Source organism: Lycium barbarum, chromosome 4 (genome assembly GCF_019175385.1).
Source record: "Lycium barbarum isolate Lr01 chromosome 4, ASM1917538v2, whole genome shotgun sequence".
Classification (NCBI taxonomy): Eukaryota; Viridiplantae; Streptophyta; class Magnoliopsida; order Solanales; family Solanaceae; genus Lycium; species Lycium barbarum.
In genome coordinates this window covers 142188801-142210466 of record NC_083340.1, presented here as the reverse complement: position 1 = coordinate 142210466, position 21666 = coordinate 142188801, and the positions used below count along the sequence as shown (strand labels likewise).

Here is a 21666-nt window from a genome sequence, read left to right as displayed (position 1 = left end):
TATATGTTGCAAATTTTGGGCCCACTTTTAGAATTTTAGTAACTACTGGGGTGTCTTTTAAATCCTTACCAAATATTTTACTAGGCATTTATTTGGACATTGATTTGGTTGAAAATTGAAATTTTGAAATTAAAGTTGCGTTTAGATATAAATTTCACTTGAAAAAAAATTATACTTAAAGTTTAATAAGTGAAAAATATTTTTTAATTGAAAAACTAATCAAAAAATCAGTTCAATGCCTAATTAAAGTAATATTTTACAAAAATATTTAAAAGAAAAAGGAAAAAGAATTTATGTACAAATATTGTAATAAAGTTATAAAATTCTAGTAGGAGGCACTTTTAATGAGCATTATGCGAACGAATGTAAATTAGTCGGGATCTCAAAGTTGATAGAGTATGTTGGGTGGCAAACTAAAATTAATTAGTTTACAACTTAATAATTTCTTCTTATCTCCCCCAATACACAAACATGGTGATATTTGATTAACAGGGAAAATTTTAAATTATTTAGATATTAACGTAAGTGGAAAACTTGTGGTCAAATAAATAGGGGTTTAGATACCCCATAAAATTGACTTCAATTTTCATTTGACACCTCAATTTTATATCATTATCTATTAAACACTTTAACACTAACAAAAGGGTATCTATTAAACACCTTAGGGGATGTGTAAATAAATCCAAGAGTTGACATCACTTGCTTCATATGGACCAATGAAATAAAAACATGTCAGCAAAGAAGAAAAAAGAAAAAGACACCTCACAAAATAAATTCTAACCCCCTCTTTCTCCCTTTTCTTCCTCCAAATGTCCCTGCGGACTTAAAATAAAAAATACTCCAATCAATAATTTTCTCGCACCCCATTAAACACTTAGCACTATTCACTGTAGAAAAGTTGAAATTTGCTACGAACTTCATCGCTAATTCATTACTGAATTGTGAATTGTGCGTAGTTAATTTTTATGGTAATTTGTCGCTAAATAGGATTAACAATGAATTTTGTTATTTAGCTATACAATTTGTTGATCGCTAATTCGTGTTTTTTTATTGCCTAGTTTCCTAGTTTCTTTTCAGTTTGAGACATATTAATGTAATGGATACTTACACATTGTTGGATACACTTGGTTCAATTTTGGAACGAGGAAGGTGACAGAAAATAACATTAATGAAACCTTATTTTTCATTCCAGAATAAGATGAGTTTACCAGAACAGATTGTAACTTTCTTTAAATGACATCACCATTTATGTTAGATTACAACTTTCTTTAAAGTGTCAAAATAAAAATTGATGCCAAATTTAACGGACCGTCTATGTATTAGACCAATTTCATTTTGACTAAAATAAATGGTCAAAAGATTACGCTTCGTAGGTGTACATGTTGGACTAGACACATATCAGTTGTAGGAAGTATATAGTTCCGAAAGTGATTTAGGGCTCAACTCTTTGCTTTATATTAGTGGATCTACAAGTTGGGTAAGGTCGAGCGGGGATCTGAGCTCTTTCTTTCCATGTGAGAATATATTGAGACGACGAACAAGACAACTAGTACATTTTTAGTATAAATTTGAATTCAGTAGTATGAATAATGGAATAATAGAATTGAATTGTTGGAATTCATGAATCAACTATCATTTCTTTTTATTAATAATAGTGACGTGAAAAAATGATGAATACTGGAATTTTTCTGCTATTGTTTAATAGGAGAGCTTAAATAACTTGTCTAAAGCAAACCATATAGAGTGGACACACTGATATTATACAAGAAATGAAATAGGATCGAAGAGATCTTCTTCATTAAAACATTATGCATACAAAATAACAAGAACAATAAAGATGCATCTTTTGGGGGAAAAGTGACTTAATAGTAGCTTTTTAAAATTGTGGCGTCCGGGCCAACTGGAGTATCTCAGTTTAATTCCATGACCGACACTGGATAAATCCGTTGACTTAACTGCTTATTACTAGGCTGCTTGATTTCTATTTCTCTCTCTGGAAAGGCCTTAATAAATAATGACTAAACTTCATATTACTAGCCAGATCACGCTCACCTCGAGACCTTGACTATTCCATCAAGGTTTAGGCAGGCTGGAATCACCTAACTTTTTGGCCTTTGCTGAGATTTAATCCTCGTCTCATTTCAATGATCGCTAGGCCCGACCTTAGATGCCGGAATGATTGTATATATTTTTGCATGTTTCATAGACATGCAATTCTTCATCAAAACTCCATATGTTTTAAACTTTTTATAATTATATAGGGAAGAGGAATACTACATTGGCGGGATTGGATTCATCACCAAATGGTAAAAGATTAGGGCCTCACACCAAGTGACCTACCCTAATATAACAGCAACATTACTTCTTGAAATGATTGTAGAGTCCGTGGAACAACAGTTGCTAGCTCGCGATCTTATTGACAAGGATGCACGCAAGGGAGAAGATTGCAGCAGCACAAAATCACATGGAGAGTTGATGATTTTGTATATCACAGGTTGAAAGCTCATTGACAGACAGAGTCCAGTGGCTAAGCGGAGGGTACATAAACTTTCATCAAGATACTGAGGACCCTTAGAGTTCCAATACCCAACCCCAAATTGTTCGGGATTGAGCTATAGTTGTTGTTGTATATATCATCATAAAGGAAGGGCCGCGTTCCATCAAAGTCTTGGGGCTCTACTATGTGCTTATGAAGTTCTGAAAAAACACACACTTCTCAAGATGTGAATACAACAGACCATGAATACAAACTATTCTGTACAGCAGTTAAGAACAGGCTTAAGCAATCTACCACTAGCTACAAGAACTGGATGCAAATTAAAAAAAAAAAAAGAGAAAACGCCGATTATATTGACTTGTATTTCAAAACTATGTTTAACCAACTAAAGTATGTACATATCATCAAGAAATGCTAAAAGCTTGGAAACCAGATGATACTTATTGGCACTTTGAAAACTTCAGAAATATAAGGATCTGGACTAAGGTTTACAAATGATAAGCTCCAGTCACTTATTAGAGATTTCCAAGAAAGAGCCACTCTTCATTGTTCTTAATCATTAGCCCCATCTGCAAAACAGAAAAACACTAGTACTAAAAGCTTCTTACTCAGTAACAAAAGCTATGATCTTCAAGGCCTAACATGCCAATGTTACATTGTTTTTCACTATGCTCCAGAGCAGTGTTGTCAAAGGCAAAAAGCTTTAGAAAGTGCACCAGGTCTATTAGGGCTTTAAGCGCAAAGCAGAATTAAAGTGTGGCCAATAGTTAACAAAAAAGACGCAATGAAGAAGAAGTAAAACTATACTTATGTAATGCTAGAATAAAGTATAAAATTCATTTAAAATGTTTAGTCAATGATTAATATATCTCTTTTGCTGATTATATTTGCTTTGTTCAAGATAAAACTCATGGCAATGATGCACACGCCTTAGTATACACAATTACAGCTTAAGCGAGGCGAAACTCCCTCTCTGAGCTTTTTCGAACTTCAGGGTTTAAGTGCGCCTTAAATGAACATTTTGACAACACAACTCCAGAAACATTTGGTAAAAAAAAAAATGCAAAGAATTTAACCGACAGTGTAGAAGATTTTTACTCAGTTAGTGTATACTATAGCTTATCCATATACGAAGATTCAAAAGGACTCCAACCTATGAGCCAAGATCGTCATGATCTCTGTTGAGGGAAACAAGGCTCCCAGCGAACATTGTTGATGATCTGTTGCAATATCCGCTGCGGCATAGAACCAGATCATCTTCAGGAAATGTCAGTAATATAGCACCTCCTTCATTGCTCCAAGTGATTGTTCTACAATGCTTCCTTCATTTAGAGAAAATAAAGCCGTGTCGGTCATTTAGTCATTTTTCAAGTCAATAAACAGAATCCTGAATCCATAAAGGAATGTAATATACACAACAGAGGGTCCAGAATTGTCACTAAGGAGATTCAAAATATAACGAAGTAAACACACAAAGCAAAGGGATTCACCATCAATCATAACTCTCCATAACTGTCATCCTCTACCACATTTCACTATAACAACCATATTTTCTGTGGAGCCAATCTTTCATGTTATGTTACATTATATATTCTATAACAACATTTTGCTATAGCAGCCAAACAATATTGGAACAAACAACCTGTTATAGAGAGGCTTGACTTTGACTGTACTATATTTACATAAAAATAATTTTAACCTTGTATACGAAGTGTATTTTTTGACGAAGGAGATTCAGATGTTGCATACCTATAATCCGCTTCAGTAATCACTTCTTTCTCCAGATCAACAGTCAAAGCACCAGTGCAATATCTACGAGAGCGGAATACACTCACATCTCTCTCATTTCCAGTGATTTTACTAATCCTTTTCCAAGTATTGCGATTCAAAGAGTAAATTTCAGTCTGGTAATCAGGTTTTCTCTCATGTCGAAGTACCCTCACTACTTTGTAATCATTGCTATTAGGAACAAAGCCAAAGCCAAAGCTAACAGCAACATATCCCAAATGAACACTTGGCTTAGGCAAAGCTTTGAATTCATGAGTTAAAGGGTTCCACAAGTACACATAAGTGACATGGGATAATATAGGTTCACAAATGCAGAGTATTCCATTAACAGGGGGCAATAGCATGAAATCTGGGAATTGTAAATCAATCGGAATCTTAAATGTCCTTTGGCGCGAAACATCAATGCTCCTCATCAGTGTGTATTTTTTATCAGATACATGGTTGATATGATAGGCGATTCTTGGTGTGGATATAAGAGAACGCCACGATTTGCAAACGCGATGGAATTGAAAGACAGATTTAAATGGCAATCGATTTACGATATTGATTATGATGTCGAATGGCAGATCAACGAGGTTTGTTTCTCTTTGAGATGAAGAAGAAGTACTTGTTTTTCCGTCTTTCGCAGCCTTCAATAGCTGATTCTTAGTTTTTTTCTCCATAGATGATGATCCCAATACAACAAAAACAGTAAGAATTAAGAAGTGAAAATAACTTCTCATGGCCATATTAACTGATCTTAGAACTAGAACAGCATTTGAGGATATATATATTTTCATCAAGTCAGATTTTTTATTTTTTTTTGGTTTTTTATTAGGTGTCCATTACCCGCATTGGGGCCCGACTAATTTGTATTCGTGCCGTGTAAGACCCATTTAAGGGAAAGCTCTTTTTCCATATTCAGCCTCGAACGTGAAGCCTCTGATAGTATAACCTATTTTGACCCTCGCGATTCTTGTCTAAGCACATTTAACCCTATACTTATGTAAGTTTTTATCCCTATACAAATGTTATATCTAGATTACTTTGAGCACTAAATGTTACTACTCTGATTATGGAGTAACAATATAGATAGATGTACATAATGAAAGGGTGACTAGAAGATTTACTAGTTAATAGTTTATTAAGTTTGAGAAGATTCACCACAGAAGGATCACGATTAGGTGAAGATTAAATATGAAATATCATAAGAATTTCTCTTGCCATTTATTCTTTTTTGGTCTTTATTGATTTATATACTCATCATCATCCCGCCGCTCCTACCAACGCTAGTAGCGCTTATTCCTTGCTTATTCAAGAAATTGAATTCCCCGAGTTAACTGAGGAAGTTCTAGTAAAACGCTTGAACGCAGACTGACTTTTTCTAGCATAGAATAGTTGTACGGAGTGAACTATTCTAAATTTATTAATAAGTATGGAGTGTGATTAGTTTTTTCCGTTAGAAATTTAGAATAGTTCACAGGAGAGTGAGGTGCTTAAAAGATGGAAAGATTTGGTAGTACTTAAAAGGAGGGATTTTGTTATCAATTTAACGTGATGGAAGACATCTAAAAACAAAAAAAAATGATATCAGCTTAATCAGATGTTAAAAATGGCAAAAAATATGGCTTAATTGTTGGAAAGATATGCAAAAAATAAGTAGGGTTTTGCCAGTGTAGTCACTATCCACAAATAATTTATGTCTCACTAGTTTCCCATGAGGTGTCTAGTATCCGCATTAGACCCTCAATTAGTCCGGATTCACGTTGTGTAAGATTCATTAAATCAAAGTGCTCCCTACTATGATTTTTTATTTTTATACACAGGGCTCGAACCCATAATCTCTGGTTAAGGATGACGGGAACCAATCCTTGTCGACTGGGTGCTACGTACGATATAGACTTTATAAAACACATCTCGATTTTTTTCTTTGGATCAAGAATACATAAATGTCTCATCAGCAATAGAAATGAGAGATTTCTCCTTACTCTTGAGAGATTCTTTCTATGTCTTTGATAGAGATTTTAAATATCTGAATAGTGAAATAAATTCTGAATCTTGGAAATACCACTCTTATAAAATAATATTGTTCACCCCGAATTTGGTAAATCAATTGAATTTGTACGCGGGTATAGGATATGTGTTTGAATCTCGATATATTTGATGGATACAAGATTCGTATGGTTAAGATGTGAAGAAAACGATGATGCTTAGAGGACCACTGTGGATTTATACATCTACTAACATATAAGTATTATTTGTTTGAACAAGTAATAGAGATGAACACAATGATTCCGGACCAAAATCTAATATTGAGAGAGAGATTTGTATATATCTTCTAGTACAAAAATGTTGTTGATCCCGGGGAGCCAGCCCCTGCAAAGGAGAGGGATGTGCTCTATTTATAGTGTGACCTCCATGGGTCTCATATGATGTGAGCTAATAAAATAATATCAACAAGGACAGCTCTGCACGGATTTGGTGGGATTAGACTGACGGCGCCGTCTGACACACGCATAGTGGGTAGTTGACCAGGACAGGACGTTACTGGCGCGTGGCCCGCGTGCAACGGCCACCCGGACCAACGGCTACTCGGACCAACGGCCACCCGGACTAACGGCTACTCGGACCAACGGCTACTCGGACCAACGACCACACGGACCAACGGCCACGAATGCTCGGACCAACGGCCACGAATGCTCGGGTCACCGGGCTTGGTCGTTCCAATGACGAAGAAGGCAGATCAGTCGGCCCCTCGCTCCACCGGTTTGCCTCGCGTCCGGTTTTTACCGTATACAGATAGCCCCACACTTCCCGGATCTCCGATCTATCGGAGTAACGGGGAGTGGATAATTTCCGAAACCGGTGGCCCTGTCAGCTCGTCGTTACCTTCTTATTTCTTTGTTTTGAATGTTTGCCATTATTTTGGTCATGATCGTTGGTCCGTTTTAGGACAGGTCGACTTATAGTCCTTAATTCACCGTGCCCGTGGGACTTATCCGATGCTTCATAAGTTCAAATGCCTCCGAATTACGATAGGCATTTTCTTCAGGGTCGGTATTTTTTCAACCTTGGCAAAGTTTTTGATGTAGCAGTCCCCGTTTTGAGGGAATTTGTCGAGCTTTGGCTTGGGTCATTGTGACCTTGTCGCCTTTGTCGAATTTCGGGCACAATCCTCGATATAGAGTATGTGAGTGGGGCAGTGCCGGAATACGGCGGTTACCATCGGGGCGAAATCCTTTTAACAGAAAGACACCCAAGATTTTGTTATACCAGCTTTTGCGTTTGCAAAATGTTTGTACATATGAGAATTTTAATTCCTTCTGCCTTGTTGTAGTAAATGAAAAATGGGACACGATTCATTATGATCGTTTGGTCCTTACATCGGAGGCTGTGGCCGGTGGCCGGGCCTTAGTTTTGCCGTAGCAAATGTTGAATGGGACACGATTCATTATGATCATTTGGTCCTTACATCGGAGGCTGTGGCCGGTGGCCGGGCCTTAGTTTTGCCGTAGCAAATGTTGAATGGGACACGATTCGTTATGATCGTTTGGTCCTTAGGTCGAAGGCTATGGCCGGTGGCCGGGCCTTTGTTTTGCCGTAGTAAATGCTGAATGGGACACGATTCGTTATGATCGTTTGGTCCGGTCTTGACTTGTTGAGCCCCTCCGTTTTCCACTAACCGGGGTAAACCTCGATGTGGGTATAAGTCCCCTAGTATTTATCCGAGCTGCGAGGTCGGGTGAGTGTTATCAAGCCCCCACTTCGGAGGGTGTGACCTCGAGTTTCTGGGTGCTGGTCCCTTATCTTTGTTGAGTAACACGTTGTACTCGTTGCCTCATTAAAAACCTAGTCGGAAAACCCATTTTGGGACAAAACCGTACTAAGGAAAAGAGTGCAACACGTGTTTTCAGTCCTAGATTCTAACTTTATCCGGTACTTGACTTCCTGCAAAAAAAAAAAAAAAAAAAGAGGTCAAATAGAAAAACACGAGGAGTCCATACCTTAGTCCGACCTGAAGCTTGGTTTCTCTGGATGAGAATATGGCCGGTACCTCTCCCTCGACGATCTGGCCTCCGGTTCGTAATTCTTCCTTGGTCTCTCCAGACTTTTGTTCATATTTACGGGCCCCGGGGGAAGCTCGAGTTGGTCATCCTCCACCCGAATCTTCGACTCGTACCGGTTATGGACATCTGCCCATGTCACGGCCTCGTATTCCACCAAGCTTTCCTTTAATTTGAACGAAGCCGTCGAGCTCCGAACATTGAGCCCCTTTGTGAAAGCTTGTGCAGCCCATTCCTCCGGAACCGGGGGAAGCTCCATTCGTTCCCTTTGGAACCGGCTGACAAATTCACGCAGTAACTCATCGTTTCTTTGGGCAATACGAAAAATATCCGCCTTCCGAGCCTGCACCTTTTTGGCTTCGGCATGTGCTTTTATGAAGGCATCGACGAGCGTTTCGAAAGAAGTGATTGAATGCTCGGGCAGATGATCGTACCAAGTCAATGCTCATTTTGCCAGAGTTTCCCCGAATTTTTTCAGCAACACGGATTCGATTTCATCCTCTTCCATATCATTGCCTTTTATAGCACATGTGTATGAGGTCACGTGTTCGCAAGGGTCCGTTGTGCCGTCATATTTTTGGATATCCGGCATTTTGAACCTCTTCGGGATCAATTTCGGGGCCGCACTCGGAGGAAAAGGCCTTTGAATGTACCTTTTCGAGTTTGGCCCTTTTAGCAAAGGTGGAGCCCCCGGTATTTGATCCACCCGGGAGTTATACGTCTCGACACTCTTTTCGGTCGAGTCTACCCGTTTTGCCAAAGTTTTGAGCATCTTTAGAACCTCGGTGGAGGAACCGGCTCCGGAACCGTTACTCTCGACCATCCGTGGCTCGTTTCTTCCGATTTCGACAACACCCTTCGTCTTCCCCGGGGTTGCTTCATCTCCTCCGTTTTGCAACCGGGCTATTGTGATTCCCTGTTCAGCAATCGCCGCTCTCTGTTCCTGCAACATTTCAAAAATTAAACGCAAGTCAATATTATCATTCGGGGTATCCGGTTCTTTCCGGACTTGTGTCCCGGACAAAGTAATCGAATTGTTAGTATTTAAAGGGTCAATGGGGTTTGGCAATCCTCCCGGCCCGCTGCCTTCATTTTCGGCCATGATCTCGTTGTTGTTGACGTGACCAGATTGCCCACTGTTAGCCATTTGGTCCGTTTCTTCCGAGACGGACAGCAGATGTTTCCGATTTTGATGGGTAAGATAGAGATCAAGATCAAAGACCACTATTATCCTAGCCCCACGGTGGGCGCCAAACTGTTCACCCCAAATTTGGTAAATCAATTGAATTTGTACGCGGGTATAGGATATGTGTTTGAATCTCGATATATTTGGTGGATACAAGATTCGTATGGTTAAGATGTGAAGAAAACGATGATGCTTAGAGGACCACTGTGGATTTATACATCTACTAACATATAAGTATTATTTGTTTGAACAAGTAATAGAGATGAACACAATGATTCCGGACCAAAATCTAATATTGAGAGAGAGATTTGTATATATCTTCTAGTACAAAAATGTTGTTGATCCCGGGGAGCCAGCCCCTGCAAAGGAGAGGGATGCGCTCTATTTATAGTGTGACCTCCATGGGTCTCATATGATGTGAGCTAATAAAATAATATCAACAAGGACAGCTCTGCACGGATTTGGTGGGATTAGACTGACGGCGCCGTCTGACACACGCATGGTGGGTAGTTGACCAGGACAGGACGTTACTGGCGCGTGACCCGCGTGCAACGGCCACCCGGACCAACGGCCACCCGGACCAACGGCTACTCGGACCAACGGCCACGAATGCTCGGACCAACATCCACGAATGCTTGGACCAACATCCACGAATGCTTGGGTCACCGGGCTTGGTCGTTCCATTGACGAAGAAGGCAGATCAGTCGGCCCCTCGCTCCACCGGTTTGCCTCGCGTCCGGTTTTTACCGTATACAAATATTATTAGTGAAATAGTGTAAAATTTTCCAAAAAGTTCCAAATAGAAAAGCTCTTATAAATTGAGATGTTGAATGTAATATGATGATTATATCGACTTATTCTCATTACGTAGTATGAAATAATGAATTTGAATTTGAATTCAGTAGTATGAAATAATCAAATTGAATTCTTGAAATTCACGAATCAGCTACACTTTTCATCAGCTAATGTTTAATGGATAGCTTAATTAAATCGTCTAAAAGCAAACCATTTGAAAAGTGAAAATATGTAAGCAAAATCAAAGAAATTTTCTTCATTCACAATTTATGCATACAACATAATGATAACAATAAAAGTACATCTTTTTTTTTTGTGTGTGTGTGGGGTGACCAAAACCGCTTGTTACTAACGTCGACTATCCCATCAAGGTTTAGGCAGAGCAGAATCACCCAAGTCTCATATAATTTTATCTCATGTTTCTCGAAATCTTAAAAAATGTCAAGGGGTGCGTGTCGGATCCTACAAAAGTAAATGCATTTTGATGGATCCGATACAGGTGCAATAACATTTTTGAAGAGTCCGAGCAACATAGGCTGTCAAAAGTGCTGAATCTCCCTCCAAAGTCTAGCATGATGATCTCAATCTTTGGAGTTGATTTCTTAGAAGGTCACTCAACTATCGCAATTGTAACACAAAAGTCACTTAACTTTGTTTTGTAACTGGAAAGTCACTCACCTTTCATCTTTGTAACACAAAAGTCATTCAGCTCGTTTTGGTGAACTTTTGCTGACGTGTCATTTTTAAGAAGTTAAATCCTTATCTAATATAAACTCACCATTTTGACTATTTAGTGACCCGCCCCACTAACCTGACATGCTATCCAATGAATTTAGTGCAGGACTTGATGAGGATGTCTGAGAACTGATCAGTAGTGTAAATTTTGTAGAGCAGATGATTAATATAGTAGTTTTGAACAAAATCACTACTTCCTGGCTCCAACATTAACTAAGTGATTGAAATGTTGATTATCCATGTGGCATTTACTTTCCCTGCAATCACTACCAACTTCTTATGGTATTCTTTGTAAAATTCAAGCTACTTGCTTAAGGGAATTGTATTCTGAATACATCATAAATGAAAAGAAGATCAAAGTTACAACTAGACTCAGTTGATTTACTTAATATTTTGTGAATTGAATATATAAAATTCCTTGAAGAACTGTTACTACTTGCAAATATCTTAGCAGTGGTGTCATAGTAACCAGATGAACTTGAGGCAAAATTTTAAGGCTTGAGTAGGGAGGAGAATCCAGTCATGTTACCAGTAAAAAATTACTAGTAAAATTTCAGTCTTTAGTGTGTTGTTATAAAAATTTGGATAGCGGGTCGGTTTAGTGGGACGGATCATTAAATGGTAAAAATGGGTGGTTTATATTAAATAAGGATTTAACTTTTAAAAAAATATCACGTCAACAAAAGTTGACTAAAATGAGTTGAATGACTTTTGTGTTACAAAGATAAAAGTTGAGTGACTTTCTAAAACAAAGTTAAGTGACTTTTGTGTTACAAAGATGACAGTTGAGTGACTTTCCAGTTACAAAACAAAGTTAATTGACTTTTGTGTTATAATTACGATAGTTGAGTAACCTTATGAGAAATCAAATTCCAATCTTTCTCATACCTAACATTACTTCTTGAAATGATTCTAGAGTCCTGGAACAACAATTGCTAGCTCACATCTTATAAGGATGTACGACAGGGAGAAGATTGAAGCAGGACAGAATCACATGAAGAAGATTTATGATTCTAAGCACAGAGAACTAGAGTTTTCTGTACATACTTTCATTGAGGTACTATGAACAGTTCCAGTACCAGACCACAGCTTGTTTGAGATTGAGCTTTAGTCGTTGTTGTATATATCATCGTCAAGGAAGTGCCACGTTGCATCAAAGTCTCGGGACTCAATTATTTTCTCCAATAGTGAAGTTCTCAACAAACACACATTTCTCGAGTTGTAAATACAACAGAAGTTAATACATGCAAATTATTCTGTACAAGACTTAAGAAATCTACCACTAGCTACAAGAACTAGATGCAAATTATAAAAGTGAAAAATATTTGTATTGCGAGTCGACATTTAACCAACTAAAGTATGTACAAGCATCAAGAGGATCATCTAGAAGTGCTAAAAGTTTCTCTGTTATTGGCACTAGGAAAACTTCAAGAAGTATAAGGATCTAATGTTTACAAATAATAAGCTCCAATCACTTGTTAGAGATTTCCAAAAAAGGAACCACTCTATATTGTTTATGATCATTAGCTGCATCTGCAGTGTAATCCACAATTAGCTGCATCTGCAAAAAACAGGAAAAATACCACTAGAAGCTTCTTAATCAGTAGAACAAAAATTATGCTCTCCAGAAACAGTGTTGTCAAAGGCTATAACCTTTAGAAAGCACTCCAGGTCTACTAGGGCTTTAAGCGCCCATTTTTTCAAAGAGAGGAAGACGAGTTATTCACATTTTATTTGATGGTTAGAGGCGAATTGAAAGTTAAGCAGTGTGTATTCTAAAGATTCCTTGGGATAAAAAAGAGACATCTTTTACATTAACCATAATATGTGGAAGTATCAACGTAATTTCATAGAGTCATTCGGTCTGAATGCTATATGGAGAAAGTAAGCAAGGTTTTAGTAAACAAAGGTGCAACCCTTTATAATATTTTCCTTAACGATTAATATATCTATTTTGCTGGTTATATTTATTGTTTAGGGTCACTTTGTTAAAGATAAAACTCTTGGGAGATGAGGCACACCCTTTAGTGCATTGCCTACACTGAACCGTAGCTTAAGCGAAGCAAAATGCCCTCCCTGAGCTTGTCTAACCTTCAGAGCTTAGGCGGGCCTTAAATGAGTCTTTGACAACACAGCTCCAAAAACATTTGGGACGAAAAGCAAAATTCAATAATTTAAGCACTATGCACCGACAATGTAAAAGAGTGTTACACAGTTAGTGTATATGACTTGAATCCAAATTCTGAGAAGATTCAAAAGGATTCACACCTATTAGCCAAGATTGACGTGATCTCTGTCGAGTGAAACAAGGCTCCCAGTGAAATCGAATCTTGATGAATATCTCCGTCCGTCATCGTTGTCGCATAGAACCAGATCATCTTCAGGAAATTTCAAATATATAGCATTTCTTTCATTCTTCCAAGTGACTGCTTTACAACGCTTCTATCTGTTAAATAAAAATAAAGCCATCACGATTATTTAGTTGTGTTTTCAAGTCAATAAACTGAATCCTGGAATCCATAAGAAATGTCATAAACACAATGGATCAATGGCGGAGCCAAAATTGTTACTAAGGGCATTCAAAATATAAAGAAATAAGTGGAAGAAGCTAAGAGGATTCAACATCTACTATATTTACATAAAAAATAATAATTTTAATCTTCTATATACAGTATAATTTTCGACGAAGGGGAATTTGGATGATACGTACTTATAATCCACCTCAGTAATCACTTCTTTCTCCAGATCAACAGTTAAATCACCATCACCTGGAAAATGTCTCAAGTCCCTAAACACCGAAAAACTCCCGACATAGCGATTGAGACTCCCTTCACTCTCATTTCCAGTGATTTCACTACTCGAGCACGAGTCCCTAACACGTCTCCAAGAATTGCAATTCAAAGAGTAAATTTCAATCCACGCATCGTGTTTTCTCTCATGTTGAAGCACCCTCACTACTTTGTAATCATTGCTATTAGGAACAAAGCCAAAGCCAAAGTTATCAGCAACATATCCCATATGAACAATTGGTCTAGGCAAAGCTTTGAATTCATTAGTTAAAGGGTTCCACAAGTACGCATAAGAAACATGGGACTTTAAAGGTCCACAAATGCAGAGTATTCCATTAACAGGTTCCAATAGCATGAAATCTAGAGATTGCAATTCAATTGGAATCTTAAATTTCCAAACCACATCACTTTGGCATGAAACATCACTTTTCATCTGCAGTGTGTATTTTTTATCAAAAAGTTGGTTCACATAATTAACAAACGATTTTAGGTGTGTATAACAACGCACGCCACATTCTGCAGACGAAATGGAATTGAAAGAGAGATTTTAGTGGAAATCTGTTGAGGATATTGATTATAATGTCGATTGGCAGATCAACGAGGTTTGTTTCTCTTTGTGAGGAAGAAGTAGTACTTGTTTTTCCGTATTTCACAGCCTTCAATGGCGGATTATGAGGTGTTTTCGGCATTGATAATCTCCATATGACAATAAAAGGTGCAAAATGAATTAAGAAGTTAAGAAAATGATTTCGCATGGCCATATTTAGTGATCTTAGAAGTAGAGCCAGCATTTGAGGTGCGTATATATTTTCATCAAATGAAATAACTTAACTGTATTTTGATCCTTCTGATTTTTGTCTAAGCACATTTTGATCCCTCTATATAAAAAATATGTTATAATATCATTTTTAGAACTAAATGTTATTACTCGAATATGAAGTATAACAGTATAAATGTAACGCAGAAGGATCATGATCAGTTGAAAGTTAAATGTTCTTAACCAAATATCATAGGCTCTAATCAGAATTTGTCAGTATTTCAGGATATAACGGGTGATAATTCCCCTATTAATTAAGTTAGTAAGAAATATATTATGTAATATACTTTGTTTACTTATATAGTTATATGGAGTGTGATTAGTTTTTCCCCGTAGAAATTAGAATAGTTCACAAGAGAGTAAGTTGCTTAAAAGATGGAGAGATTTGGTAGAGATACTTAAAAGGAGGGAGTTTGTTATCAATTTGAACGTTAACGAAGATATAAGACCAAAAAGGATATCAGCTTAATTAGATATTAAAAATTGCAAACAAATGTGGCTTAATTGTTTGGATATCCACAAGGAATCTATGCCTCACTTTACGTTTTTTTCCGATTTTTCACCCGATGTTCGGTATCCACATTGGGGTCCCGACTAATGCAGATTAGTGTCGTGTAAGACTCATTGAAAGGGGAAACACTCCCTATCCTAATTACCCAGGACTCAACCCGGACTTCTTATTAAGAGTTGAGGGATCCTATTTGTCCCACCAAAACCCTTGGTGGTACCTCATTATACGTTGACCCAAGATTTTAATGGCAGAATTCTTTCATAATACATTTTTACTATCTAACTTAATTAATAGGGAAATTTGCACCTTTTATACCCTGAAATATTGACAAATTCTTATTTAGATCCTTATGATATTTGATTAAGCACATTTAACCATCAACTAATCATTATCCTTCTGTTGTAATCTTCACAAAGTTAACTAACTATTGACTATTAAATCATCTAGTTGCCCATATATTACATATCATCTCTGAGGATAACATAGCATGTAAAAGGAACTTTAGGATATACTTGGGCTGATACGAACCAAATAACCAAATGGTGAGTTAATGCGAAAGCGGGCCAAGCTTTGTAAAAGCCCAACGGGGATCCTATTACGAAACGAACTCTACCTTGTGGAAGGAAGCTGACGACGAGAATTTCCAATCATCATAAAAGAGTAGTACACATACTTTCACAATAGTCTCGTCCACAAGCAAATCAATGTTCGGCAGCGGAAAATCATCTTTTGGGAACATGCTTTGTTGAGATTTCAATAATAGTAATATAAATATAACATATTTCCTATGTGAAGGGATAGAAACATAATTTTTAATTAATTCAGGGTTAAATGTGCTTAAATAAAAATCATAATATTTGATTTGATGAAAATATATATGCACCTCAAATTCTGTTCTAGTTCTAAGATCAGTAAATATAGCCATGGGAAGTCATTTTCATAACTTCTTAATTCATATTTCACCTTTTATTATTGGCATATGGAGATTATCAATGGCGACAAAAACTAATAATCCGCCATTAAAGGCTGTGAAAGATGGCACTGCAGGTACTTCTTTGGAAATGAATCTTCCTGATCTCCCATTCGACGTTATAATCAATATCCTCAACAGATTGCCAGTTAGATCTCTCTTTCGGTTCCATTGCGTTTGCTAATCATGGAGTGCTATGTTATCCACACGCGAAATTGTCATTCATGTCAACCAAGTTTCTGATAAAAAATACACACTGATGAGGAACACTGATGTTTGGTGCCCCGGTGACGTGAAATGCAAATTTAAAATTCCAATAGAATTGCAATCCCTTGATTTCATGCTATTGAAGCCTGTTAATGGAAAACTATGTATTTGTGGGTCTTTATTGTCCCATGTTACGTATGTGTACTTGTGGAACCCTTTAACTAATGAATTCAAAGCTTTGGCTAAGCTAATTGCTCATTTGGGATATGTTGCTGTTAGCTTTGGTTTTGGATTTGTTCCTAATAGCAATGATTACAAAGTAGTGAGGGTACATCAACATGAGAGAAAACCTTATTACAGGACTGAAATTTACTCGTTGAATCACAATACCTAGAAAAGGGTTAGGAACTCGCGCTCGAGTAGTGATGAAGTCACTGGAAATGAGAGAGATGTGAGTGCCAGTGGACTTTTCCGACGTATAAGAGTAGTACCTTCTGGGGTAGATTTGGTGATGTTGCTTTAACTATTGATCTGGATAAAGAAGTGATTACTAAGTTTAATTATAGGTACGTATCATCTGAACCCCCTTTGGTGGAAATTACACTGCATATACAAGTTTAAAAATATTAATTATGTAAATATAGTAGATGTTGAATCCCTGTGCTTCTTTGTCTAATTACTTTTTATATTTTGATACACTTTAGCGACAATCCTGGCTCCGTCACCGTATAAATGTCATTCCTTATGGAGTCCAGGATTCTGTTTATTCACTTGGAAAAGTGACTATGTGATCAAGATGGCTTGATTTTATCTAACAGAAGGGAGCATTGTAAAACAATCACTAGGAGTGATGAACGAGATGCTGTATAGCTGAAACTTCCTGAAGATGAACCGGTTCTATGCCATAGCGAATATGGCAAGTCTTATTGCTGCAGATCATCAACAAGGTTTTCTTTTTCCGGGAGCCTTGTTTCACTCAACAGAGATCACGGTGATCTTGGATAATAGGTGGAAATCCTTTTGAATCTTGTTGGTATTTTAGGTTTAAGTTATATACACTGACTGCGTCAAAATCTTTTATGTTGTCTGTGCATAGTACTTAATTCTTTGCATTTTGCTTTTGTTCCCAAATGTTTCTGAAGTTGTGTTGTCAAAGGCTCATTTAAGACACACTTAACCCCTGAAGTTTAGAAAAGCTCAGGAACGGCATATCGCCTCACTTAAGTTATGGTTCAGTGTAGGCAATGCACTAAGGGCTGTGCCTAATCTAAAGAAACTTTGTATATGAGAATTTTCTGTGTATATTCCTTGTACACAAACTGTGTATTTATACAAGTAAATGAATAAAAAGATAAAGAACAAACATCTTAAATCCTATGCAATTTGTCTACTTGCTATTGGCTACTAAGATAACAAACTTTATGAAAATATACCCTACTCTATGCTAGGAAGTTTCTAGAAAAGACTAGGAAGTTTCCTAAAATATCACAGCTGTATATTTTGGGAAATATCACAGATGTGACAACTGGAAATCGAAATGGGCTTCATTTCTTTGTTTGTCTTGTTGGGCTGAATAATAAGTGGCCCAATATCATCCTTTTGTTCATCTGATGGCCCATCTTCTTTTACTTTTTTTAGACACAACAAAGACTTCGATTACCTGAAAATGCCATTTTCATTATCTGAAAATGAAAATAGGTAAAGACCAGGTTTCGAGCAATGTGTATAGCAGCCTTGCTATCCGAGTGAAGAGGAATAGGAAAAGATGGAGTGATGGACAAATCTTCAAGAAGACTAGTCAACCATGTAAGTTTTGATGTTACCCTTCTCATAGATCTGTACTTTGATTCAGCGGAGGATAAGGAAATCGAAGCTTGTTTCTTCGATTTCCAAGAAATAGGTGCTCCTCCTAAACTTATAAAGAAACCATCGACGGATCTGCGTGTATTTTTGCAGGATGCCCAGTCTGCATCGCAAAAAGCAATTAGGGAAAATGATGGATCTGAGTTAAAGAACAAACCTTGACTAGTATTAACTCGTAAATAACGTAGCACACGCAAAGCAGCTATGAAATGACCCATACAAGGCTGTTGCATAAATTGACTCAAAGTCAATACTGCAAAAGACAAATTCGGCCTTGTATGAGTTAGATAATTGAGTTTTCCAACAACTCGTCTGTAGATTGTTGGATTAGCAAGCAGAGGTCCTGATGAGGCACAAATTTTTAATGAAGGATCAAGAGGAGATGAAACTACAGGTAAATTGTCACAATCAAACTCCTATAATAGTTCCATTGTAAATTTCCTTTGACTTACTATGAATCGTTATGGTTCTCAGAGAATTTCCATGCCTAAAAAATAGTGTAACTCACCCAGATACTTGATTTTGAATTCAGTGTTGAGAAAGAGCTTAATTGCTTCAAACTCTGAGGGAGCATTCCTAGTGAAGAGAATATCATCAACATAGACAGCAATAATTGAAATGAAATCACCCTTTTTCTTAAAGAACAAAGAGTAGTCATTTAAAGGCACAATAACATTTGAAACTCAGGGCACCTGCAAGCTTGGCATACCATTTCCTTGAAGCTTGCTTGAGCCCATATAATGATTTCCTTAGCCTGCAAACATGATTAGGACTAGGTGCAAGCATACCTGTTGGAAACTTCATGTAGACTTCCTCTTGAAGATCTCCATGCAGGAATGCATTGTTCACATCAAGCTGATAAATAGGTCAACCCCTTTTGATAACAACTGTTAGAATACATCTGATAGGGGAAAAAGTCTCATTATAGTCCAAACTCTCCCTTTGTATGTCTCCTCTGATAACTAGTCTAGCTTTTAGTCTTTCAAGTGAACCATTTGAATTCTGCTTGACTTTATACACCCATTTTCTAGGCAAAGCCTTTCTTCCAATAAATAGAACAACTACCTCCCAAGTATTGTTGTCCTTCAAAGCTTGTAGTTCCCTGCTCATTGCTTCTTTCTATCCAGGATGGAGAGAAGCTTCATTTTAACTGGATGGTTCTGTAATAGTAGTAATAGATCCCAATAGTTGTTGGTTTGGTAAAGACAAAGCTACAAAAGAAAAGGTAGAAGTTTGAGAGAGTTGGAAAAAACAAGTCTTGGATACATTTGTGAGGTAGACATGATTGCAAATGAAATCATCTAGATATGCAGGTGTTTTATGTGGTCTAGTAGACTGCCTTGTTGGTAAAGTAGGGATAATAGGTGCAGCAGTAGGAGAGACATTAGGTGTATTTTGATCAGAAGATGATTGAATAGATGGTGAGGGTGATTGAATAATATGGTCAATAAGAGGACATGATTGGGAAATAGATTCAGGAATAGAAGGGTCAGATAGTTGTGTACTAGGATCAGGAACAGAAGGAATAGAAGGAAAAGTGGATGGTGAAGTTGGTATGTCTTGTTCAGAATCACGTGTTTGTCTAGAAAAGATAGTTGGAGCAACAGTGGAAGATGATGAAAAAGGAAAAATTGTTTCAAGAAAGTGTACATCTTTGGACACAATAACTTTTCTAGTAGACAACTCAAGCAAATTATATCCCTTTTGACTTTATGGATAACCCAAAAATACACAAGTTGTAGCTCTAGGATCAAGTTTGTTTCTGTTTGCTTTTAAAGTAGAAGCATAACATAGACGCCCAAAAATTCTTAAGTTGTTAGAATTTGGTGTTTTACCAAAAAGAAGATGATAAGGAGTCTTTCCCTTAAGAACATTAGAGGGAATTCTATTGATTAAGTGTGTAGTAGTGAATATGCATTCTCCTTAGTAGGCTTTAGGAAGATTTGATTGAAAAAGTAAGGCCTTTGCTATTTCCAATAGATGTCTGTGCTTCCTCTCAACAATCCCATTTTGTTGAGGGGTTTCAACACATGAAGTTTGATGAATTATACCTTGTGATTTTAGAAAACCAGCTTTTTCTATCCCTTTTCCCAATTCTAGGGCATTGTCTAATCTAATTTTCTTTATTTTCACATCAAACTGTCTTTCAACCATCAACATGAAATCCTTTAAAATTGAGAAAGCATTACTCTTAACAGTCAACAAGAAAGTCCATGTTCCTCTACTAAAATCATCCACAATAGTGAGGAAATACTTATAACCATTATATGTAGCAATCTTAAAAGGTCCCTAAGTATCAATATGAATTAGCTCAAAAAATCCTGTTAGAGCTAATCTGACTGGTAGGAAAAGGTTTTCTAGTCTGTCTTGCAAGTGGACAAATATCACAAGTACAAATGGCATTAAAAGGCAAAGACATGAAACTGAACTTTTTCATTGCTGGATAAGGTAAATGACCAAGTCTTGCATGCCATAAGGCTACATTAGAAACTGCACTAGCAGAAAAAGGAACACAAACTGAACTAGGATTGGAAAAATTTCCTTCTGGTAAAGAAACTATATGATTAGACAATAATTAGACTTGGTAGGCTCCAGCACATAAAGAGCTTCCCTAGCTTCACCAAAAGCTTGTACCCTCCTTATTAAAGGGTCCTGCATTACACACCTAGAAATGTCAAAATTAAGGGCACAAGAGAATTGACCACAAAACCTATGCACAAATAACATATTATATCTAAAAGAAGGGACAAAAAGAACATTCTATAGAGTAATATAAGGCAGGATTCTAATAGTTCCTACATGTGTGACTGTTATCTTGTAAGAGTTTGTTAAATTTTTACTCAGAGGCATAGGTAGAGATGTTAGTTTAAGAAAGGAACTTGACTCAAAACACATGTGCTCAGAAGCACCAGTGTCTATGATCCAAGATTTAGTGTTATAAATTGAGAAACAGGTGCCAGAATACTTAGTAATTATACCAGCAATAACATTTGCATTTATCTCTGATGTGTTGCTGCTTGATGCACCACCCTGTGTCTGCTTAAAGATGTGCATAATTTGTGTTATCTGTTCCTTACAGAACTGATTCAATCCATTTGTATCAATTTCATCATTTTCCATGCTTAGGTTAGAAAACTCTTCCTCTGTAACTATTTCATTCCCTCTGATTTCTCTTGAACGCTTTTGTTTTTGGTTAATTAGAAATTATCTGGGTAACCAATCAGTCTGTAACAATCATCTGCCACATGCCCAACCTTTAAACAATTACTGCAAGTCACATTGGGGTTAAACTTCTTCCTTCTCACCTTAGGTCCCCTTTGTGCTTGATTGTTCTTTTGAGTAGTTGCCTTTTGCCCTTGAAATTGATTACTAGTTCTGTGTTGATTCTGTGTTGAGTAACCAATCTCTACGTTTGGGTCCCAAACCTTTGTTGTCTTATGTTTTGATTTCTTGCCATGAAAGATG

General features: G+C 37.1%; 2 protein-coding genes across 2 annotated transcripts; both read right to left on the bottom strand.

Moving 5' to 3' along the window:
- Positions 1 to 3012: 3012 nt before the first annotated feature.
- On the bottom strand, positions 3013 to 5013 carry LOC132637951 (F-box protein At3g07870-like). Its single transcript, XM_060354957.1, has 3 exons — positions 4247 to 5013; positions 3747 to 3819; positions 3013 to 3066 (listed from the first exon to the last, which is right to left on the bottom strand). The coding sequence occupies exons 1-3, from the start codon at positions 5011 to 5013 to the stop codon at positions 3013 to 3015; spliced, it is 894 nt and encodes a 297-aa protein (XP_060210940.1).
- Positions 5014 to 13287: 8274 nt separating this feature from the next.
- On the bottom strand, positions 13288 to 14513 carry LOC132638753 (putative F-box protein At3g16210). The gene is made up of 2 exons (XM_060355528.1): positions 13755 to 14513; positions 13288 to 13490 (listed from the first exon to the last, which is right to left on the bottom strand). Exons 1-2 carry the CDS (start codon positions 14264 to 14266, stop codon positions 13487 to 13489), a joined length of 516 nt encoding a protein of 171 aa, XP_060211511.1. The 5' UTR covers positions 14267 to 14513; the 3' UTR covers positions 13288 to 13486.
- Between the last annotated feature and the right edge of the window lie 7153 nt (positions 14514 to 21666).

Bases quoted from the DNA above. Each gene is read 5' to 3' on its own strand.
- LOC132637951 (XM_060354957.1), bottom strand. From the start codon at position 5,013: ATGGCCATGAGAAGTTATTTTCACTTCTTAATTCTTACTGTTTTTGTT. The intron at 3,820-4,246 runs GTATGCAACATC...CTCTAAATGAAG, and splicing joins ATTACTGAAGCGGATTATAG to GAAGCATTGTAGAACAATCA. The intron at 3,067-3,746 runs GTTCTATGCCGC...TCTGTTTTGCAG, and splicing joins CATTTCCTGAAGATGATCTG to ATGGGGCTAATGATTAAGAA.
- LOC132638753 (XM_060355528.1), bottom strand. From the start codon at position 14,266: ATGAAAAGTGATGTTTCATGCCAAAGTGATGTGGTTTGGAAATTTAAG.